Raw genomic sequence first — 24,490 nt, forward strand, 5'->3', positions numbered from 1 at the left:
TCAGACCTCAAAAAAGTCAGGCCTGTACGGGATTCGAACCATTGACCTCTGCGATAGTAGTGCAGGCCTGATTTTTTTCAGGTCTGATTTTCGCTATTTCATAAATAGCGCTATCTACTGCGAAGGATCGTGGATCATACGTATTTAATAACGGATTTCAAAATATATGAACTTCATATATGCATTGTATCTGATTTATCATCACGGGCTTATTACGACTCAACTTGACGGCCTGCTCCCAGTTGGCTTGTTAGCTCAAATCGTAGAGCGCTGCACTAGTATCGCAGAGGTCAGTGGTTCGAATCCCGTACAGGCCTGATTTTTTTTCAGGTCTGATTTTCGCTATTGCATAAATAGCGCTATCTACTGCTAAGGATCGTGCATCATACGTATTTAATACCGCAGTTCAAAATATATGAACTTCATATATTCATTGTATCTGATTTATCATTACGGGTTTATTACGAATCAGCTTAACGGCCTGCTCCCAGTTGGCTTGTTAGCTCAATTGGAAGAGCGCTGCACTAGCATTGCAGAGGTCAGTGGTTCGAATCCCGCACAGGTCTGATTTTTTTCAGGTCTGATTTTCGTTATTGCATAAATAGCACTATCTACTACGAAGGATCGTGCATCATACGTATTGTCAAATTGTTACAGATTTTTGTTACTAAGTCAGTTTAAAACGTTTTCAAAACCATCGTCACCTTTCAAAGAGCCAAAAACAAAAAAAGCGTTTTTCAAAGTGAGCCTGAAGTTCTTCCTTGTTTTGAATTGAACTTTAAATTCTTGGAGGGGCACGAAAAACCTCTTTCGCTCGCGACAACGCGAAAGCAAGAAAATGTTGTGAACTTGGCCCAGAAAAAGCAATCTCCGAGCTAACAGGTCACGTCAACCCGGGTTCAATATTCACATACAGCCATAATCTTTAAGTAAAAAAACGAACGATGTCAAGCAAGTTGGGGAGCTTTTCAATCGTACCTACTACCTTTGCGAGAAATTTGCATTGCGTCAAAAAAGTAGCACTTCCATCAGTAGTTGACAATAACATAAATTAAATAACATAAAAAGCTATGAATAACGGCAGTGATGGTCTAACAGCGAGAGTTCTAGGTAGGCTGTTCACCAATGTATCGTTCAACAACTCTCCAGTGAATATTTCCATCAACTCTTAGTCAAATGCTTATCCCAACGATAACTGCTAATGGCAGTTGTCTGTAATGAATTTCTACCGATAAAAAGATCGAAGTTATTGGACTTTTCATGAAACACCTCTTTGTTTTTAAAGGAATAAGATATCAATCAATACACGTATTTACACTTCAAGGTAAGTACCTTACATCAATCGCGGTTTGTATAGGTAATCGCATGGGGCCGAGTAAAATTAAGGTTTAATATCACGCGTATTTTCGGAAGTTGCTGAAATTGCCCGAGTCGCGCAGCGACAAGGGCAATTTCTGCAACTTCCGAAAACACAAACGATATTAATCCTTACTTTTACGAGGAGCCATGTGACTACTTGTTTATAATATAAGGGGCAAAATGTTTTCTTACTGATCTCGCGCAAAACGGGACGCCATTGTTTCAAAAGAAACAGAAATTTCTTTACCTTGGCAGCCGTTGCTAAGCCATTTTTAGCCAATCATTTTCAAGTAACTTACCCGGGGCAATTACAAAAATCAAGAGAAATTGCCCTCTGTCTTGACCAATCAAAATTCAGTAATTTTGCCTCTTATATGATAATAAACTTTCAGTGCTTTCGCTTGCATAATTCATTTCAGTTTTGCCACCAGAGGTAAAAGGTGTAAATTATTTTCCTTCTTGAAATCATTATTCGTATTTTCAATGATGCAATATTAGTTTTTTTTTAGTCCAGACGGGTTTTCAGAGGAGGGTTGTCATGTGGAGCCTCGGAATAACAATTCTGAAGAAACAGTTTGTGGCTGCAATCATTTGACTCATTTTGCCGTCTTAGTTGATTTCAGCGGTGGCATAAAAGTAGGTTTCTTTTATTAATTTTCCTCCAAGAAGTAGGTCTGTGTGCTCAATTCAATCAATTTATCACCTTTTTTTTTCTCTTGACGCAGCTCTCCGAGAAGGACATAGCAATTCTGGAGATCATCACATACGTAGGACTCAGTCTCTCTATCATCGGAATGCTCTCGACAGTTATTCTGTATTCTTTCCTCACGTAAGTACTGTTACAGAACAATCATGAAAGTAAGGTATAAAATGTCTTTGAAGATGTTTCATATCAACAAGAGCAACGCATGCTTAGTGTTCATACAAAAAATAGATGAGATTTTCTTACTTCGAACAGTATATGTTGGGCATCACTCGTTATCAGCGAATGTCCAAGTTCTTCTGCCTTCAGTCGCCCTAATGTTAGTTCGTTTTATCTTGTGCACTTCACATTTACATCAATAAAGAGAAGAGAAAGGGCATCAGTCTAATAATTACGGATTTGTTTTACTTGGCTTTGCTATTGGTGTGTTTTAACTAAACTCTCTTGCTTTCCTTCAGGCTTTCTTTCGTTACAATGTACCTTACAAATCTTTTAATTTTATCAGAGATGTTCGTCAACCTCTTTCTCAAATACGCTTAAATCTCGCGGTGTCTCTCGGAGCTGGACAAATCATCTTCCTCGCTGGAATAAACGCCACGGAGAACAAGGTGGGCGGTTTCTCACCATTCGTTGAGTAAATTTAAATAATTCATTATCGAAAGCAACATAGCAGTTGCAGTTCGTGTCTTCCCTTTGTTTATTTGTCGTTTTTTTTTCTTTTTTGCAGGCTGTTTGTGTCACAGTGGCAGCTCTAATGCAATATTTCTTGATGGCTGCTTTCTGCTGGATGCTGGTGGAGGGAATTTATCTCTACCTGTTTGTTGTAAAAGTTTATAACATCAACACCAAGATGCACATGTATCACGTCATCTCATGGGGTATTTTGCTTTTAAAATTGAACTTAAGGCCCTAGGAAATGGCTTCAACATTTGCTTCAACATCCTTTCGATCTTTTTGAATGACAGTGTTGAAAGCATTAGCCACCCTCTTTCCACCGTGTTGAAACGTGTCGAAACGATGTTGAATCGATGTTGAAAGAGTTTAAAAGCCTTTAAACTTTGCTCTAACATCAGATCAACATTTCTATTGTTCTCTGGTATGTTCGGAATGTTAACGCGGAGTTGAAGTCATTTGGTCCCGCACTTTTCATATTCCGCTGTGTCTTCGATCGTTAATTCCTCCACGATGTTGTTCCGATCCATTGTCTTGTCTTTCTCCTTCGGGGTTTTCTATCCTCATCATTCAAAATTTCAAAAGCTACAGAAACCGCTAATAACGAGCGAACTTTGTTGTAAACCGTACGAGCGATCTATTGTTTCATTTCAAAACGACGCCTTTGCATGTGTCTCAGGCGTGCAAAGAGCAGGGGCCTGAGGCTAATTACCAGGCCACTCGCTAAGTTTTGTTGAATGAAATGTTGAAACCGTTTGCCCAACACACCGTTCAACATCATTCAAGAACCTTTCAACAGCGTTTAACAAAATCGAATGGATGTTGAAGCCGTTTGCTAGGGCCTTTATCATACATTGTTGTGAATCATTTTATTGACTCGTGCATCATTTTGAATCACTGTATTTGGTTTATAATGTCGTTATAGGCTTTCCAGTCGTTATGGTAGCCATTTCATTGAGCATCTCTGCTGGAAAAAAAAGAATGCTGAGCTATACCAGTGATAAATAGTAAGAAGGAAATTTTGCTTTCACTGCTCTTCTTTTTTGGAAAATGCTTTTTTAAAGTTCTTTTCTATTCACTTCTCCTTTTGTCCATCTCAGTCGTTAAAGTTTTGAGGCTCAATTCGCTTTATTTCGCCTTTTGTCACCCTTTTTTCGTTAAGTGCATTAATGTGCCCTCTATATCGTACCTATAACCTTTGTCCCTGTAAGCCAGCCTTCAACTTAGAGTCTCTTTCATTGTACGGATGTTACCTTCGGTTAAAAAAAGTGATCGGGAATATTGTGAAATTGAAATCCAGTAGTACCTATTTTTTTCTCTCTGTCTCTCTTTTTGTTTCTCTTTGTTTCTGTAGTTGTTGGATGTCCTCAGCTAACAGCTTGATTTGGATATTTGTCACATTTGTGATTACGGTTGAAGTTGTAAGTTCCGGATTTGGATCACTTTCTTTTGACATTATTATTTGGGATTTTAGTTTAACGTTTGGATCACTTTCTTTTGATATTATTCCTTGGGATTCTAGTTTAACGTTTGATGTGCCCAACAGACATACTTCAATACAATTTTATATTCATATCCTTCCCCTCTAAGGTCAACATTTTGATACTCATTCGAGTCATAAGGGAGATGACCAAAATGCAGCCAACAGGAGATAAGCAAACTCAGCAAATACGGTGAGATAGATCTTCAAAATTAGGATAAAAAGAAATACTTTTTCTGCCAGAAATTGCAACAGAATCTTATCAAATTTTTTAATCATCCTTTTAATTATATTTGCCTAACCTCCTCATTTGTTAATTAATTAGTAAAGCATGATAATTTCTGATGACCAGAAATACTTTTGAGGAAGAGATGCAGTTAATAAACGTTTAAGAACACCATGTCTTAAATTTTTCCCGTCCTTTAGACTTAGCATAAGAGCATGCGCGGTGATGATTCCCCTGCTGGGTGTCACGTGGCTATTTGGTCTTTTATCGCCGTTACACAAACCTTTCGCTTACATTTTTACTATCCTCAACTCTACTCAGGTGAGTGCTTCATCCTCTTTGTTCATTAATAAAATTATCCATATGGAGTGTCTAGATAATGTATAGAGATAACGTGTTTTCTTCAACTGAGTTTATAATGTAGCTCCAGTATTTGTAAATATTACAGGAGAGCATAAAATTAAAAAGAAAATAAACAAATTTTCCGCGTCATTCTCGTAGTTAAAGATTTTATTTACGTCATAGCACTAGCTCTGAGATATTTGACAAAGAAAAAAAATCACAATCGCATATAGTAAGGAAATAAGAGATTAATCTTAAAAACCTTTTTCTTATTTAAGGGTTTCCTGATTTTTTCCCTTCACTGTCTGCGAAACAGCCAGGTAAGTTTAATGTAAGAAGAAAACATGTGGGTAATGAGATTATCAAACATGAATTTCTATGTGTTTGTACGTGTGTGTGTTTGGATGTTTTCTTTTGTTTAAGTTGTTTCTCTATCTGCAGATTAAAGAGCGATTCAACAGAAAAGTCAACACTGTTTTTCCATCTGTTAGCAAAGAAAACTCCACTAAGAAGAGCTCACAGGCTAATCTGAGTGATGTTGGAGATGCGAGGGCAGTTGAACTGGGGCCTTATCATTAATCTGAACTGAAAAAACAGTTAACTTAAGAAACGGGATCAGGACAGGTTGAGAATTGGATTAAATGTTTGTAGAGCGGCAGTTGTTACTGAAAATTGCGTCAGATAGTCTAATCCATATTAGGCCAGCTTTCTAGAGTTATCCGCCTTTAGCGTTGTCTAAGTTTTCAACTAGATGCTAATAGCTTCTCTTGATGGAAAACGAGTACCTCTAGCTTATCAAAGGTGTTAACGACATACAAACTCTTTAGAAAAGGGTATTATTGATATTTGTGTCAACGTGTCTAACCCTAGTTAGACCAGTTTTCTAGAGTCATCAGCCATTAACGTTGTCTAGGCTCTTAAATAGATGCAGGCAGCTTCTTTAGATGGAAAACAAGTACTTTAATTTTAGCCCATCGTATATGTCAACAACACGCACTTTTCTTCAGGAAAGTGGGTTAGTTTATCCTAATGAAATATTTTGGAGGCCGGTTGTTATGATTCATCGTTACATTTAAGGGTAGTCAGTCCTTTACATAATGGTTAGTTCAATTCGTGCGGTGGATATGATTGCCCTTCAAGGGAAACTACAATCTAGTAAGATGTTAGTAAATGTCATATCATGCATTTGTTATACTCAGTTGCCTCTAACTAAGAATACATATTCTGCAGTCAGTAGTATGAATAAAATCACAGTTGTCTTATTAGGGTATGAGACACTAATCTTTGAAACATTTCGGTTCATTTTCGCTTTTATCTTTCATCATATCGTAAAGAAAAGCAAAAGGGTATTTAGTAAATTAAGTCGAAGTATTTATTGTAAAAGTGATACCCACAGGTTACAGGTATAAGGCGCCCTGATTCCACCAATTCAACTGGTAAGCGACCGAATCGAAACAAGCGAAATGACCAAAACGGAAAAAGCGAAACGACCACAACGAAAGGACCGTAACGACCAAGACGAAACAAACAAAACGAAACGACCGTTCTGACCAAAATAAAACCACTACAACGATCTACACACGTAGAGGTTGAAATGTCACGGAAAATAAATATTTCACATCAAATATTCTCTCGCATTTTAAGGGCTTCAAACATTACGGCTATCTCACGAAACTTTATTTGTTCTTCCCCCATGCGAGTGGTTGAAACTACTATTTGACACTTCTGTGTAGTTTTCGGGACGGAACGCTAGCCATATCGAATACCAAAGCATATATGGAAAGGAGAGGAAGAAACAGATAAAAGTATTCATTGACAACATCGATCCACATTCGTGATTTTTAATGAACTAATTTTTTTTTAGGTAAAGGCTGATAGTTTCTAAAGAAACTGTTTGGGGCTGCGTCGGTGGGGGTAATGACGAAGGGAATGACGAAGAGCTAACGCTCGAAACGTCAGCTTTTATAAACGTAACGGTGGCCAATGTACCATTTCAACTTTGTTGATACATTGAAATAATTTTTCAGGGTTCCCATAACCCTTCACGCCAAGCCGATGGCAGTCGAGAGATAATTTAATTGCCTTGCAAGGTAGATCAAGAGTTGACCATAAACGAAAGGAGACGAATATGACGGTTGACGCCTGACACCCTTGCGTATTCATTTAATTAATGACTGTGTTTTGTATATTTTTCGGTCGTCCTGATAGTTTTTTTTTTTTTGTCGTTTCGTTCGCTTATTTCGATCCTCCCGTTTGGTCGCTTCGGTGGTTTCGCTTGTTTCTTTTCGTTTTCCTGTTTCGAGTTTTAGTCCATGCCATTCAGCTTGGCTGTTAATGGTTGTCCAAAACCTATTTTTTTTTTTTTTATTCGAGGTCGATAGGTCTGGTTAAGTGTGAGTATGTAAACATGTTTGTATTGTTGTAGATTCGCGTGTATTTGTCAGGAATAATTTCAACCGAGGAAAACACGGAAAAATACGTCTATTTCTCAAAATAGCAAGGTTTCGAAATAACACACCCTCTGGCCAGTTGAAGCAGTGCGCCTAACCATTATACAAATGCAAGGTGAACAAGGCTTTGAAGCATTTCCGATATTTTTGCCCCGAAATCATTTGAACTTGTTTGAGTTTGCTCGACAGGAAACATTGATGAAGCTCTAAGAATTCCCCATGGGAACTTTTGGTTCTGTCCTGGTGTACCGGTTCACACGGGAATTACCATTGTTCTTTCTTTGTTTAGGAGTCGTTGGTTAGCTATTGTGTATTGTTTGGTCTTTTGTATCGGTTCTTGTGAACTGGTACACGAGGACAGAACCGAACTTTTATTCAGTCAAGATGTGCTTACTGCACGGTCATTATTCTAAGATCATCTTTCTCTCTTTTTTTTCCAGAATATTGACTTTAAAATTTTCAAAAAACCTTGGGGTCTGAAACAGGTTTTTTTTAATACGAAAACATTTTCTATTAGCTAATAGTTATTAACCCGTCATTTTGAAGGAAACAGCCAATCAGAAAACTATTTTGAACTACCATGTGCATGTTTTAGCATAACAGATGACCACTGTCACCATAATATGGATAATTCTTATCCACTAAGTATAGTAATGGTGCCTCGTCATTGTGAATGTAGCGGTAAATTATTGTTATCAAAATAACAACTGAAGGAGAATAAAATTTCGAGTAGTTTTTATAAAAAAAAAGCGCTAATCAAACAACATATCTTAAACTCTTATCCCCACTATTCATGACAACGACATAAAGCTATGTGTATAATCGAAAACCCTTGTGCGTGAAACAATCAGTCGCGTTATGTTTCTCTACACCACCCTAAAGTGTGTCAATTCATGAAAGGGAAAAAGTAATCTCAGATAGATCTGTTACAAGCATTTTAGTCTAATGGCGTAATTCTCTCGAGGCAACGCATTTGGGCCCTAAAAATGAATTCACTGTTAACTGGCTAAATAAACAAAGAATGCTAGTCAGTAATACTTAGATCTTTACTTTTAGCCCCGGGCTACATCATCAAGAAGAAAATATAGTTTTCGCTTTGTCATCACGCATCCCACGTTATTATGTTAAAAGAGTTGGAAAATCTGTTCTGGAACAGTTTCGTACCAGTTTTATTTGTTTTACTTAAATTTTAAACGGCTACAAAAGGCATACTGCGTCTTATTTTCGCGGAGACAACTGACGTCAGTCGTTTGTATGACAATCAATTTCCCGCATAAAATGCTTGCAATTGCAATAAACAGCTGTTTCTAGCTCAAAAAAACACTTGCTGTGTGACCTGTCAAAGATTTCCAAAAGATAACAATCAACGAAGCCTTCTTCAAGGATACTGGCAAGGTAAATTTGTGGCGAATCAAATGCTATAGCAATTTTGTTAAGAGGTTGCGTTTGGTTCAACTAGATTCAACTTGGCAACAGATAGTGTTTTTATTTTCCTATGAGTATTTCGATATTATGCGTTAATATTCGCTACAGTAGAAGACGTAGTCTGAATTGCAGCGTTTACGCAAAACCGTATTCAATTATGAGCAAGAAGTGAACGGAAAAAGAAGAACCAAAAATATATCGGTGTTTCGAAGGTTTTTGCGAAGTAAATGTCTCTTTTACGAAAGCAAAAAATACACTTTCGTGCAAAACAGCGATAGGAACATCAATAGAGCTCTTTGTTTTCACGATGGCAACCATTTTTTCACAAAAATGCTCCAACTGCACCGTTATTATTTGAAGTTTATGTTTTTTCCTTGTTTTCAGAATTTTCCCGGAAAGTTTTAGAAACACCAACGGTAATGAAACAAGTGGTCAATTACGAAAACATATATCAACATATGTCATGTGAACTATCATGTGCGTGTTCAAGTGAAGATAAGAAACCCGCTCATTACTAGTAAAGGAAAGCATTAGCCCGTTAGTTTTAGACGATTAAATCAAACAGAGATTTTTGACTTACTATGCCCAATTTTTTATTGACGAAAAAATTAATGTGTATCATTTAGAAAAATTTGTGGAGTATGAAAAAAAACAGGCACAGTCTGTGGCTTTGCACCACTAAGCCGATATAGGTGCTAATATTAATAAAGAGAAAAAATCTTCATTGATAGACCCGTTTTCATTGGAGTTATTATTATCGCGAAGTGACTTCTGTTATGCTTACGCTCTGAAAAGACTTAAATCTTTGTAAACTGGCTAAATAAACAAAGGGTAGCAATGATCATTGATGAATTTTTGTTAGCATGACTACTAACGAAACTTAATATCTTTACCCTGAGGCTACATCATTTAGAAAAAAAAAAAAGATTAAAACAACTTTCTGCTCTGTCATTACACGTCGCGTGCAACCCTATGGAGAGAGTTCTAAAAGTTATGCTGGAACACTTTCTCGGAATGATAATTTCATTTTGATCATGTTTGTTTTCCCTAAACTTCAAACGGGTGTTAAAAGGAGAAATGCGAGTACATTTTAACCGGAAAGATCTGATGTTAACGATTTGCATAATGGTCAAATTGCCGCATATGCCTACACTCAAAGCAGCTGGCTCCAACTAATCTTTCGAAAAGTTGTGAAAAGATAATTCTCACAAGCCTTTCATACCGAGAAAGAACATTTTGAAAGATCTTCAGCGACAGCAAATTTGACTAAAGTTTTTCTTTGGTTCAGTTGACAGTTACTCAACGCATACAATGGAAAAAAAAAATGATGATGACCAGAAGCTGCCATTTATGGGGAATTCTCGTGTTATCAACAACTCTCCTGAGTGAGTACGAAAGTTGTTTTCGAAAGATTTATATTCTTTAATATATATCATAAGTATACCCGGATGAGCCGAGCCTATGGCTCTCCGTATAGTGTTCGCAAATAACAAAAAAGCAAAACAGATAAAGAAAAATTGATTGAAACCACCTGAGAGCGCTAGAACTAGAATGGTGTTAATTAAACAAGTTTGCCCTTCATCACAGTTGACAAAGGCGACTTCCATTAGGAAGCCAATACAAATGATTTTAAGGGATATGCTTCAAGGAGCTAATTTAGCAATGTATTCCTAAGCTCCAACCTTTTAGTCTTATTTAACTCACGAGTCTTTCATAAAATATGTAAAGTTCTTGCGCAAATACGCAAATGGTGATGGTATGATTTAAGCCCAATTTTTCACTTGAAATGACATGCGAACTCTGGGATAACCAGTAAATAGTGGTTAGCGTTTGTGAACATATGAAAATCATATATGTGAACTGCGGTTAAAGAAATTACTACGAGAACGATCTTCGCAGTTATAAACACTACTTAAGCAGTAGGGCCTGAAAAAAAATTCCAGGCCTGTGCGGGATTCGAAACCATGACCTCTGCGATACCGGTGTAGTGCTTTACCAACGAGGAGTCAGCTTTTCAAAACCTCTCATAAATCAACGATTCTAGTAGCTGAACAACTATATCTCTAGTCTTATTTTAAAATGGTACAACGTATTTTTTTCTATTCCATTTTCAATTTTTGTTTTGGTCCTAAGTAGCTACACTGATTTATTTTTCTTATGAATTCAGTCGAATAAACAACAGTGGTTAATTCAAGCTTTTCGTCAAAAATATTTTTGATACTCAGGGATAAAATGGACGATATGCAGAAATATACTTAGTATTTAGAGAAAGCATATTTCTAGACATTTATGTTACACAGCTCAATTATGGGAGCACGGCGTCATTCTTTACTCTAGCCTAGAGACACCTGCCAAATGGCACAAAAAGAGGATATATTTCCGGGCATACTGATGATGCATAATTCATCGTACTAGACCCCTGTAAAGGAGCGGCCGATCCTTGTCAAAAGTAAATAGATAAACATATATATATATATATATATATATCTATATATATATATATGATTATAACAAACTGGTTCAAGACTTGTGGATTAAAATCGAGCATTTGGCATGAATAATAATGTTCCTTTCGTCGGCGGTGATGTTGTCAAATTCAGATGCGAAGTTGAGTGCTTTGTTTAGGAGATTAAGGTTGATGTATGAGTAGAATTCTTCTATGCCGAAGCAGATGAAGTTAGAAAGGCGAGAATTGTACTAAAATTCCCAATCAATGCTGAGACTGGGACCTTTGATGCCCGCCCAATTTGAAAAAATTATACGCATTAACTATAGTTTATTCTTTTTTTGGAGTGAAATTCCTGGCGCTTATTCAAGCCTTCAAGTCAGCGCTGGTTCCTTAACATTTTCAGTGGATTCGACAATTTTTCCATTTCTTTTTATTGTGATAATTTTTCGCGTAGTAATAACTGTGTTTGTTTATATGTGTCATCACGCCCTATATGAAGCTATTTAAGGAATTTTTAAGTCATTGTATTACAACTGATGAAAGTCTCGGACCGAAACGTATTTTATTAAACTTTCTTAGACTTGTTATTTGAGTATAGGTCTTTCTTAGCTCGAAGTTGTCCGTCCTCGTGTGCTACAATATTTTTCTTATTTTTCTTATATATATATATATATATATATATATATATATATATAGAAGTAGAAGGTTGTAAGGGGTCCCACAAACAATGCTGATCAGTCTCAAGCGCGCTGCCTGGAGGATCACTGAAGCGATCGTGGGCTCTTGAAGTAAGGTAAATAAGAGCAGAAATGTAATTGTCAAGAGGCCAACTCCAATGTAGCTTTGTAGGTTTAATAGCTCGACGTTTCGACCGTCTCGGTCTTCCTCAGGAGCATACTAATTGCATGAACAATATTCAAATTTAAAATTCGTGTCAACAGTAAACATGTCATGACGTAATAATATCAAAAAATAGAATGGATAACAGCGAAACGTGTCATGGTGTCTAAAATAGATAAATTAAAGTAGTTATAATTGATGTAGTAAGCTTATTGATAGTAGGATTGAGTCCTAATATCCAATAATTTTCTCTTGCTTTTCTGATTTCTTGATTTTGACTTCTAACTTTTTCAATAACCGTAAGTTTAAGATGGTCGACGCCACAGTTCTTAAAATGTCTGACAGAGGGTATGTTTTTATGTCCACCCTTGATGTCGCTACGGTGCTGATTGCCACGGTGGTGAATTGGGTGACCTGTCTCGCCTACGTACTGATCGTTACATTTGCTGCATTCAATCAGGTATATCACATTGCTAGTCTTGCATGACGTGTGTTGTCGCAGTGTTATCGTTTCTCCTGTAGTGCTGCTTTCAACTGACCCTGTAAATTGCCCGTATGTTTTGCAGCAGTTGCATCTTATGTCAGCCCTACAGGGCCAGAATCCGGGACTAGTGGATTGCGATGGTTTCTGCTTTTTATGTTTATGAAAGAAATGAATTTTGAGGTTTTTGTTAGTTTTGAACGATCGACCACAGATTGTATAGGTAGCGTCAGATGGAACTTGAATGTGTGGATTGCTTATACCGTGTGGGGATTCATCAGTGGAGGGGGTTGTGTCAGCGGCTATCGGCGATCGCAGTGTTTTGTGGGTAAGCATCTGTGTTAAATTACGCCCTTTTCGATAGGCAACGAGAGGTGTTTGTTTGAATATGGCCTGTGTGTTGGACGATGTCAAGAGTATTTGATGGTGCTCCTTGAGGATTTTGTGGATGTTTGGCAGTGCTGGGTTGTAAGTTATTACAAGTGGTACACGGTCAGTCGAGGAAATAGGTTTGCTTGTGAGCGCTTCCTGCCTTGATGTTCTCCTTGCTTTCATTATACATTCCTTAATCATATTCAAAGGCCATATTCAAAGAAACACCTCTCGTTGCCTATCGAAAAGGGCGTAATTTAACACAGATGCTTACCCACAAAACACTGCGATTGCCGATAGCCGCTGACACAGCCCCCTCCACTGATGAATCCCCACCCGGTATAAGCAATCCACACATTCAAGCTCCATCTGACGCTACCTGTACAATCTGTGGTCGATCATTCAAAACTAACAAAAACCTCAAAATTCATTTCTCTCATAAACATAAAAAGCAGAAACCATTGCAATCCACTAGTCCCGGATTCTGGCCCTGTAGGGCTGACATAAGATGCAACTGCTGCAAAACATACGGGCAATTTACAGGGTCAGTTAAAAGCAGTACTACAGGAGAAACGATAACACTGCGACAACACACGTCATGCAAGACTAGCAATGTGATATACCTGATTGAATGCAGCAAATGTAACGATCAGTACGTAGGCGAGACAGGTCATCCAATTCACCACCGCGGCAATCAGCACCGTAGCGACATCAAGGGTGGACATAAAAACATACCCTCTGTCAGACATTTTAAGAACTGTGGCGTCGACCATCTTAAACTTACGGTTATTGAAAAAGTTAGAAGTCAAAATCAAGAAATCAGAAAAGCAAGAGAAAATTACTGGATATTAAGACTCAATCCCACTATCAATAAGCTTACTACATGAATTATAACTACTTTAGTTTATCTATTTTCGACACCATGACACGTTTCGCTGTTATCTATTCTATTTTTTTATATTATTACGTCATGACATGTCTACTGTTGACACGAATTTTAAATTTGAATATTGCTCATGTAATTAGTATGCTCCTGAAGAAGACCGAGACGGTCGAAACGTCGAGCTATTAAACCAACAAAGCTACATGGGAGTTGGCCTCTTGACCATTTCATTTCTGCTCTTATATATATACGTTGAGTTACAAAAATACGAAAACTACGTTTTCATCTCCACAGGCCGGTTTCGTGACTGTTCACTCATCAGGAAATTTTCTTGATAAGAGTATTCGTAGCCATCGCTTATATACTATACGAATTTGCATAAGAGGCGTGGCGATAGAATTAAATGCGTTGTTCGGTTATTACGCATGCATGCGCAGTATCGATTCGTTTCTCTGGCGGCATGAGGACACGAGTTCATTATGCTCACTGAGTGATGATAATTCAGGTCGGCAGCGATACCATACAACAAAACGTCTAATAAGATATAGTACAATATGTTTATGTGCTCACTTTGCTGTAGCGGTGAATTCCATGAAAACTATAAGCTCCTCGTATTCAACAATTGCCTAAATCTTTGTATCAGCGAAAGTCTTGCCTGACTCTTCTTCTTGTCCTAGTTATTGTCATGACTGGTAATCATCATTTGTGTTACTTTATTTATTAATTTTTTTTTTCAGGCCTTGGGCTGGGCGATGATGTATGCAACCAAAATATATGTACATCGGATTGTCATAAAAAATATACTAATGAAGCTCCTTGCAATCCACTTCAGTGTTACAGTGGTAATAATTCTTGTTTTATGAAATGCAAGACGACAGGGTGCAAACAGGATTGCAACAATGCAGTTCAATTATGCGAGATGGATCTGGAATGCAGCGAAGGGGACTGTGAACAAACTTGCAATGCTAAAACATGTAAACTGAACTGCAGTGGAGGAAAGTGCAAAAAACAGGAATGCTCTGAGGAAGTAAAAATATGTGAGATGGGTCAAGATTGCAAAGAAGGGGATTGTGAACAAACCTGTGGTGCTGAAAACTGCAGTCTGACTTGCAGTGGGGGAAAGTGTAAATTACAAGAGTGTCAAGATGAAGGAGAATTATGTGCAATGGATCTGGAATGTAGCGAAGGGGACTGTGAACAAACTTGCAATGCTAAAACATGTAAACTGAACTGCAGTGGAGGAAAGTGCAAGAAACAGGAATGCTCTGATGAAGTAAAAATATGTGAAATGGGTCTAGATTGCAAAGAAGGGGATTGTGAACAAACCTGCGATGCTGAAAAATGCAATCTGACTTGCAGTGGGGGGAAGTGTAAATTACAAGAGTGTTATGATGAAGGAGAATTATGTGCAATGGATCTGGAATGTAGCGAAGGGGACTGTGAACAGACTTGCAATGCTAAAACATGTAAACTGAACTGCAGTGGAGGAAAGTGCAAGAAACAGGAATGCTCTGAGGAAGTAAAAATATGTGAAATGGGTCTAGATTGCAAAGAAGGAGATTGTGAACAAACCTGCGATGCTGAAAAATGCAATCTGACCTGTAGTGGGGGAAACTGTAAATTACAAGAGTGTCATGATGAAGGAGAATTATGTGCAATGGATCTGGAATGTAGCGAAGGGGACTGTGAACAAACCTGCGATGCTAAAACATGTAAACTGAACTGCATTGGGGGGAAGTGCAGAAAACAGGAATGCTCTGATGAAGTAGAAATATGTGAAATGGGTCTGGAGTGCAAAGAAGGGGATTGTGAACAAATTTGCAGGGCTGAAAAATGCAATCTGACCTGTATTGGGGGAAAGTGTAAATTGCAAAAGTGTCACGATGAAAGAGAATCGTGTGCAATGGATCTGGAATGTGGCGAAGGGGATTGTAAACAAACATGCGATGCTAAAACATGTCAACTAAACTGCAGCGGGGGAAAGTGCAAAAAACAGGAATGCTCTGATGAAGTAGAAATATGTGAAATGGATCTGGAATGTGGCGAAGAAGATTGTAAACAAACTTGCGATGCTAAAGCATGTAAACTAAACTGCAGCGGGAGAAAGTGTAAAAAGCAGCATTGCAGCAATGGAGTACAAGTGTGCAGCATGCATTGTAACGCCATCGATTGTACACAAACGTGCGACAGTCCCACATGTCACATGGCAAGAAGCTGGCCAAGCAATTCTCAGGATGGGGTCATATGTTCTGGGAATGGTGGATGCTGTGGAAGTCTCATTCCTAATTACGACTCATTACCTTTCAGGGAGGGAGTCTATCATACCCTCTGTGACATGGGTAGACAATGCAGTTGCTTTAAATGTCTAAATGGCTCCTGCAGCACTCCAGATTTATACCGCTCGATTATCATCACACCTGCCTTTTCTACATCGGATCGAGTTTTTTCAACTCAAATTCCAATGCTGCAACGAACAGGAAACTCCCATACTTTTTGTGAGTAAAATTAACTAAGTGAATACTGAATATACCGTAATATGCTTTTACGACGAAGTGTCCGCGATTCTTCATATAAGATAGTGCATTTTGAATGGTTCTTACTCCTTGTGCCTCTTACGCCTTGTGCTTAACGATAACTTTCTAATTATCGCTTTCATTTCATTTTGACAATTTGCTTTTTCCTCAACATTCAGCTCTTTTGCAATTATCGTCGGCGTCACTGTTACCTTTACTTTTACCATCACCATTATCATCGTCTTCAGCATTGTCATTAGGTGTGGAAGCATCAGAAACGGCAAAATCAGAATCAACCCTATCATCAGAATCAGCCCAATCATCAGAATTAGTATCAACAAAACCATCAGTATCTTTATCGTCACCATCTCTATTGATAGCAGCAGCAGTATCGTCATTAGGTGTAGAAGCATCAGAAACTGCAGAATTAAAATTTAACCCATCATTAGAATCAGTAGAAACAAGATTATCAGTTTCTTCGTCATCAACATCATCATCGCCAGCAGCAGCATCGTTATTTCCGTCACCATCGTCATCTCCGCCATCATCAACTTGGAATATTCCGTCATTGACATTGGAAGCACTGAGAAATTTGGTAGGTACATGAGTATTGTAATTCCTCTTTCTCTTTGTAATTATAATTATCATAGCCTCTGCCAATCGCCAACCTTCTCGTGTTTCTTTACCACAGGCAAATGACTCTATTTCTAAACTCACTGAAATAGATATCAAGAGAAACAATTCTTTGAAGGTATGATTGCACGTATTGCTCATCTATCACATGATTGGTATAATATTTAGATATTAAATATGCAATAGCTTCAAAAATGACGTCTCCAACTGAACGCAGCAATTCGTAAGCTTCAAAGGTCTTTTAAACATGGACCGAAGCATACATTTTATTTCAATGCATCCCTGTCTACATGGTTTTTTTTTAAATGAAAATTGAAATAAAATGTAGACAGGGATACGTCTTCTGGAGAAGAGCAGCTCTTCCACTTCAATACAATGATGATGGTGATTAATTTCGATCTTGATCTGTCAAAAAGCCTTTTTATTTCTTAAAAGAGAGCCAACGGGACTGCGAGTCTCCGCTAAAAGCCACTCATTACTTGCCAACAATTACACTATCAATACAAGCCGGGAGTAGTCCTCATTACCAACATTATTACTTTCGTCAAAGTTTTGATCTGTAACTTCAAGCTGATTTTGTTGAGGTAAATATATTGCCAAGTACCTCAATTCATAGTAACATAAATAACGGTATTTTTGTCCTCACAGGAGGCTGTGCGTGTATTTCAACACTTCACCGATAACCTTCTGAACATCACGAAACCCCATGCAGGCCAACTGAGTAATAAAGAAGATGAAACAAAAATAGGATCCATATTTGAGGTGGCAGTCGCCTTCGAGGAATTTGCTCTTAATTATGGTAAATACCATCTGAGTGGAACGAATCCATCTGCAAAAATCACTAGTCAAAACATGGGTGAGTTGAAATATTCATAGATTTTCTGATTGATTAACTAGTAACTGACTAACTGACCTATCGACTAATTGAGTGCTCTGTCTACTGCCTGGCCAAATGAAATACATACAAATAGAAGCCGTAAGAACACAGTAAGTTAGCCTGTTTCTCATCTCAAAATTTAGTTTGAGTAGGTGCATCGAAGAAAGTGCTCTATTAACTATTTGGTTTTGTTCGTGCTGTTTGTTTCTCTATTCTTAACATATCAGAACAACAGTACATATTAAATTTTGGTGAAATAAACCAGGATCGCGTTTAAGTTTTTGTAATGTTGTAATGCTTTCCAGATCTTAGATCACGCCTCTACGTGTTTCCAACTCAAGATAAAAGAAGCTATTCACATTCAAAGAGAACAACCTTCTTTGAATCAACAATTACATCATGTAAATCTAAAGCTATCCTTATAATTTTCACATTGTCACGTTTTCTGTTCTTACTAGCTGAATTAGCATGTACTTATAAATTCAACTTGTAAAGCTTTGTTAATCAACTGAAGATGACAGAGGTTTCTGTCGAAACATGTCTTTTAAACTAAAGATTTTTGTCGTTTTCTTTAAATTTATGTGCGTACAAAATAAAATAATATTAAAAAATGTTAATAATGATAATAATAATAATAATAATAATAATAATGATAATAATAATGATAAAACTTCCACATATGCTAATGTTATCTCACAATTCCAATCATCATCTAACATTTAGGCTTCTCCTTCTTCCTTCTTACAGTTGTGGCCATTAAAAAAGGTTATCGCCATGGGACTGACTTCTTCCTCAAGGAGGAGGAATGGCAAGCTAGTATTAATATTTCTGCAAAAGATTTTGCTGAGAATGGTTTGTGCTAACCAAATTTTTAACTCTAAATTATACAATATCTTGTTTTGGATTTTGCTCCATTATTTATTCTTTTACGGTGAATTAACAAGCAAAATTTAACTGAAAATGATGACATAGCTAAGAAGATACTAACGTCCAGATAAGTCGAAACCCATCGTTAATTGCACTGTTAAACCCACAGAAAGTTCGAGGTTAATGACCTAGTTGAGACGTTGGAGGAAAACTCGAAAAATGTGTAAATCACTTGGGTCTGGCTCGTGGCGGATTTGGAATACGTGTAAAGCTGGACTGATATCATGGTATGGGGTTATACAGAGGACATTTTAACACAGGCTATTTTTTTTGTTTTTAGGGTCAGTGGTTGTTGGGTGTGTATACAAAGATCTCCATGAATTACTACTGAGAAACAAATCCATCCGGAAAGAAACTGATGGTCCAAGTTGACATTAAAAGATAAAATATTCAAAGATTAGTTCGTGCCTAACGTGTTTATATTGAATGGCCCGCGTTTTTTGAGTGCGTCTAAAGACAATTTCCAATTGTCAGGTTGCTCTTTAAACTCTCAAAAAACACAAAAAGAACTTACTTTTTATCCACATATTTTAGAAAACGGAGTTCTCCAATATAAAGTTAAGGGGTACCACAATGCATTGCCACGAAGCCTTACAGCATACTGAGGTACGGTTACTGTAAAAGCAACATGAGTAATTTTTAGAAGGATTTAATTTTATTTACAGGTGCGTCAACACTAAGATAGTGACAGCAGCTATGAATCCCAAGCCCGAACAACTACGGCAAGATGTCATCTTGAGGTTTAAAAACCTGGAGGTAGCAGTATGAACATCGAAAGATAATTTCAGATCGTCTGTGTTGTGTTGGTTGGCTTTTAAGAGAATAACGTAATATAAAAATATTTTTATAGGTTGTTGACAAAATAAAGCATTGCGTGTTTTGGAGTGGCTTCAAAATAAGGTAAAGTATTTCTATGATTTACGATTGGTTGAAAGAGCATATTTCATCAGAATACAAAGCTCGTAGCTAAAGTTTTCGCATTATTTACCAGTTTGTATGATGACCGAGAATTACTACTGCGTTTCCCCCTACACTTCTCTCGTGCTCTAGCCGCTTCCTGCTTGCTTTACAATGGGACAGAGCACAGCCAAGGCTTCTTTATTTGTTGAATACATTTATTTCCTTAACATGCTTCAAGATCATATATTTCTTCAGTCCAAAGTTGAGTGTAGGTATTGGAAATTATCACTCGAAGAATCTTTCGCAATGTAATTTTATCCCGGTTAGCTCAATTGGTAGAACGCCGGACTGTTGTGCGGGAGGTCGTAAGTTCAAATCCGGCCTGACCACTCAGGGTCTTTAAATAACTGAGAAGAAAGTGCTGCCTTTGTAATGATATCTGCAAATTGTTAGACTTTCTAGTCTTCTCGGAGAGGATAAATAGAGGTCCCGTCTCCCAAGCCCTTGTATGTGATAAGAAATCTTGTGGGACGTTAAAGAATCAACACACTGTTCGAAAAGAGTAGGGCACGTAGTGCCCGGTGTTGTTGTCTATCTTTGTGTAGTGTCTATCAAATTGATGCGGGGTACTGCGCCTTTCAATATTGTGTAGAAAAGGCGCAATATAAATAAAGAATTCATTCACGAATTCATGATGTCAGATTGCATTGTCGGTGACGATTCTTGACGTTTTGATAATCTGAGGTGAAGTCTGAGCGATCAATTCTCTTGACCTGGGCTAGAATTGTAATCGACTTAAACTCTTTATCTGGTTAAGGTGGTTACCATATTCTTGCTGTCATTGAGCTTAACGCTTTTACTGCCACCGAGTTTCAGGGGGAACACTTCCGGAAGCTTTATACGTTGTTATTTGTTTGTTTCTGTTACCAACGCTATCTTTATTTGGAATACACGTTTCTTCTTGTCTTCCTCCAAGATATACATTTTTGTTAGTTAGTATCACCGAAAAGATATTGATGGTTTTTTTCTCTGAATTACCAAAACAAAGGCAGTGAAAACCGTAATTGATGTTTGAAACCTTGATTTTTTTGTATAAGATCATCATTCTCATTTGTAACATAATTTTTAGTCCAGACGGGTTTTCAGAGAAGGGTTGTTATGTCGATCCATCAAATAGCAATTCCGAAGAGACAGTTTGCAGCTGCAGTCATTTGACTCATTTTGCTGTGTTAGTGGACTTCAGCGGTGGCACAAAGGTAATCTTTTTCTTAAGTTATTTTCAAGTAATAGGTCCGTGTGGTCAATTAATGTATCGTCCTCTTTTTTATGTTTATTTGCGCCACAGCTCTCCCCCAAGGACATAACTATTCTGGAGATCATCACGTACGTAGGATTGAGCCTTTCTATTATCGGAATGCTATGGACAATAACTCTGTATTTTTTCCTCACGTAAGTATTGTAATCAAAAGATCGGGAAAATACATTAATAGATACATTTTTTCACGCCGACTACGATTGGAAAGGCCTAGTTGTTAATTAGAAACTAAATCCGCACAGCAGGTTGTGGGCGTCTCTCGTTATCATTGACTGTTCAAGCTCACTTGCGTACTGTAACTAATCTCTCTTGCTTCCTTCCACGTGGTTTTGTTTTTTTTTCTTTGTTTTTGTTTTTTTGGTGCTGTATATTACTTTTTATTTTACCAGAGATGTCCGTCAACCTCTGTCTCAAATACGCTTAAGCCTTGCCGTGGCTTTAGGAGCTGGACAAATAATATTTCTTACCGGAATAAATGCCACAGAAAACAAAGTGGGCAGCTTTTCTGTTTTGTAGAATATATTCAAAGATAATATAATCGAACAAAACATGAAAATAACGACATATGTTGCTGTTTTCGTTTCCACTTTGTGTAGGCTGTGTGTGTCATAGTAGCAGCTTTTATGCAGTATTTCCTGATGGCTGCTTTCTGTTGGATGCTGGTGGAGGGAATTTATCTCTATCTGTTTGTTGTAAAAGTTTATAACATCAACACCAAGATGCACATGTATCACGTCATGTCATGGGGTACTTTGTTTTTACAGCTAAACTTACCTGATACATTCACTGTTGTAAATTGTGTTTTTAAATATCTGAATCATTTTAAGTCACTTTTTTGCTGTAAAATTGTGCAATAGGTTTGCCCCTGGTTATGGTGGCCATTCCACTGTGTATCGCTGCTGGGAAAGAAGGGATACAAAGCTATACCAGTGAAAAATTGTAAGAGGCGCAGCTTTCTTTCTCTCTTTATCTTCTAATTCTTCTCTTACATCGTTCATTTTGTTTGCGGAAGTTTTGGCCTTTTTTTATAATTTTTATAATCTTTTATAATTTGCTTTGGTATCCTTACTAACTTTTCTCAAACTCCTTCTCATAAGGATGTCAATATTGTCAATTTTTACAGAAACTCTGACCAAGGCTGGGCAGAGAAGAGGAAGAGAAATTAAAATGACCAATCTTCCAAACACTTTTAATCAAATTATTATTTAGTCCATGTATTTATTTTTGTCACATTCCCTTTTTTCTACATAATCTTCCCTTCCGATCGTTACCCTATTCTTATCATCACATAATCATAAAAATGCTGTATCATTTTGTACATTCTTAAGAACTGCAGTTCGTATGTTCACATTTTTATTTTTACCTTAATTTTATTTCAATTTTCATTTCTTCATTTTAGTTGTTGGATGTCCTCAGAGAACAATCTGATTTGGATATTTGTCACATTCGTGATTACAATTGAAGTGGTAAGTTTCTGATACGGGTTATTCATTTTTCTCATCATATCATCGTCGGTGATTTTAGTATATGACTTGAAATGTGCAACAACCATACCCTAATGCAAAAATCTTCAATATTTTCCTCGCTTCAAAATCAACTTGGTGATACTTGTACGAGTCATTAAGGAGATGACCAGTATGCAGCCAACAGGATACAAGCAAAGTCAACAAATACGGTGAGATGGAGCTTTTATATTGAACAGAATTGTTTTGATGTAATTTTAATAGTTTACGTCTAGCTGCCTCAAGGTTTTGTTTAAATTGATCAGGTTACCACAAATGTTTCCAAGGGTGATATGCATTCTATTAACCCGCATGTTTTCGTCCCTCAGAATTGGCATTAGAGCATGCGTGGTGATGATTCCCCTTCTGGGTGTCACGTGGCTATTTGGTCTTTTGTCGCCATTACACATAGCTTTTTCCTACATTTTTAACATCCTCAACTCTACACAGGTGAGTATCAAATATTATCATTTCATAATTTTACACATTAACTTATCCATTTTCATTGTCTAGATCACTTTACACTATAGCGAACATAGTACGCATCGTCTGATTAGTCAATTCCGTTTCCAAGCGGATGGTTAATGAAGTTATAGAGTTTGGCTTGGGATTTATGAGCTTTTCTCGTATTGTAACAACATACCGTATGGCTTTTTCACGTTTAGTAGGGCCCGGGAAATGCGTTCTATCGCTTAGCTATAACCAAACATTTTATTGTGATAATATGAAACTTGAATTTTAAACCAGACAGAACAGAATTAAATTAAAGTTAAAACAAGAAAGCGATTCCCATGTTTGTGAGATTGTCACAACTCCAGAAGTAATTTGATTTCTTTGGTTATTTTTTTGAGACCTATGGAAAAAAAAAAAAAAAAAAAAAACAACTTTAATGCAGTTATCTCCAGTCATATCACAAACCACAATTTATCTGAAAAACGATTTTTTTCTGTTTAAGGGTTTCCTTATTTTCGCTCTTCACTGTCTGCGAAACAGCCAGGTAAGATTAATTGAAAAATTATACATATGGTGTAGATAATGAGGTTTTCAAAGGTGAATATGCATTGGAATTTTTTTCTTACTGTCCATGTCTATCTGCAGATCAGAGAGCGATTCAAAAGGAAGGTGAACACCATTTTTCCATCTACAAACAGTGGAAACTCCACAAAGAAGAGCTCACAGATTAATCCAAGCGATGTTGATGATATGTGGGTAGCTGAATTGCAGTCTTGCAATGAATTTGAGCTCAGTGAAAAACCCTCAACTTGAAGGAATAGAATCAACAGAGCGAGTACAAAAGTGGACTGTCTCATTGTTTAATAAGATCATTCTGGTCACCGTAGTTAATCTAAGGCGATTGTTTATTTTCGATCTGTTAATAAAATTTCGGTAGTTGCGATTGCACCATTAGCTGGGTAAATAAATCACTTATAAGATGTTAGTCTCTGCTGATATTTGGATGAAGGAGTCTAATTCGTTGATAAGGCAACTTGCCAAAGTCGGTAGTCAATCGCTTTTTTTTTTAAGCTAAGTGCAGGAAATATAATTTTTTGTAATGAAAAGTGTGTATTTTTTTTTATTATCGTACGTAATATGGGAAACTTCGCCTTAGTTGAGAGCTAAATTGTTCGTGAGTAACTAGCTTAGAGGCTGGCTGTCGATCAATGTTAGAATTCTAAACAATGTTTCCATCACATATTGGTGTATCTGTTCCTCTTATGATTGCCCCAAACTATTTAGTTGGAATGTGGCGGTAATTCATATGACGCGTCATGTTGAGTCTGAAAACGTCTTCAAACAGTGTTTTGTTTAACTTTGATTGTGATAATCGCATCCCGGTTAGCTCAATTGGTTAGAGCGCTGGACTGTTGTGCGGGAGGTCGAGGGTTCGAGCCCTGGCCGGACCAACATTCGTGGTCTTAAAATGATTGAGGAGAATGTGCTACCTTTCTATAATATCAAGAAATGGACAGACATTCTAGTCTTTTCTGATAAGGACGAATAATCCGTAGGTCTCGGCTCCTGCATCTTTACTTAGATAAATATAATTTGATCAGGCAGGGGACATTAAAAAACGCACATCACGAGATTGCAGTCATGTGGTCTGGCCTTGTTACTGGGTATTGGGGGGAGGGGGCATCTAT

General features: G+C 37.3%; 2 protein-coding genes, 1 long non-coding RNA gene and 1 other non-coding gene across 4 annotated transcripts; all 4 read left to right on the forward strand.

The window, feature by feature from the left end:
* Positions 1-493: 493 nt before the first annotated feature.
* Positions 494-566, forward strand: Trnaa-agc (transfer RNA alanine (anticodon AGC)). The gene has a single exon. It is a non-coding gene; the product is annotated as a tRNA-Ala (tRNA).
* A 1,457-nt stretch (positions 567-2,023) lies between these two features.
* LOC148736974 (adhesion G protein-coupled receptor D1-like) lies at positions 2,024-7,981 on the forward strand. The gene is made up of 9 exons (XM_088747582.1): positions 2,024-2,188; positions 2,568-2,670; positions 2,790-2,940; positions 3,660-3,741; positions 4,089-4,155; positions 4,325-4,407; positions 4,641-4,761; positions 5,061-5,102; positions 5,224-7,981. The coding sequence occupies exons 1-9, from the start codon at positions 2,154-2,156 to the stop codon at positions 5,359-5,361; spliced, it is 822 nt and encodes a 273-aa protein (XP_088603708.1). The 5' UTR covers positions 2,024-2,153; the 3' UTR covers positions 5,362-7,981.
* Positions 7,982-14,409: 6,428 nt separating this feature from the next.
* On the forward strand, positions 14,410-22,467 carry LOC148736975 (uncharacterized; the record flags this gene model as incomplete). Its single annotated transcript, XM_088749219.1, has 14 exons — positions 14,410-16,177; positions 16,702-16,790; positions 16,887-16,946; positions 17,477-17,684; positions 18,453-18,557; positions 18,913-18,999; positions 19,279-19,388; positions 19,483-19,532; positions 20,662-20,788; positions 20,878-20,981; positions 21,237-21,339; positions 21,444-21,594; positions 21,705-21,786; positions 22,247-22,467. Coding segments are annotated over 14 exons (3,123 nt in total), but the record flags the coding sequence as incomplete, so codon positions are not given.
* Positions 22,468-22,984: 517 nt separating this feature from the next.
* LOC148736976 (uncharacterized) lies at positions 22,985-24,163 on the forward strand. The gene is made up of 2 exons (XR_015996257.1): positions 22,985-23,346; positions 23,448-24,163. It is a non-coding gene; the product is annotated as an uncharacterized LOC148736976 (long non-coding RNA).
* Positions 24,164-24,490: the final 327 nt, after the last annotated feature.

This window comes from Stylophora pistillata, chromosome 2 (genome assembly GCF_964205215.1).
Source record: "Stylophora pistillata chromosome 2, jaStyPist1.2, whole genome shotgun sequence".
NCBI classification, from domain to species: domain Eukaryota; kingdom Metazoa; phylum Cnidaria; class Anthozoa; order Scleractinia; family Pocilloporidae; genus Stylophora; species Stylophora pistillata.

Bases quoted from the DNA above. Each gene is read 5' to 3' on its own strand.
- LOC148736974 (XM_088747582.1), top strand. From the start codon at position 2,154: ATGCTCTCGACAGTTATTCTGTATTCTTTCCTCAC. The intron at 2,189-2,567 runs GTAAGTACTGTT...TAATTTTATCAG, and splicing joins ATTCTGTATTCTTTCCTCAC to AGATGTTCGTCAACCTCTTT. The intron at 2,941-3,659 runs GTATTTTGCTTT...ATGTCGTTATAG, and splicing joins GTATCACGTCATCTCATGGG to GCTTTCCAGTCGTTATGGTA.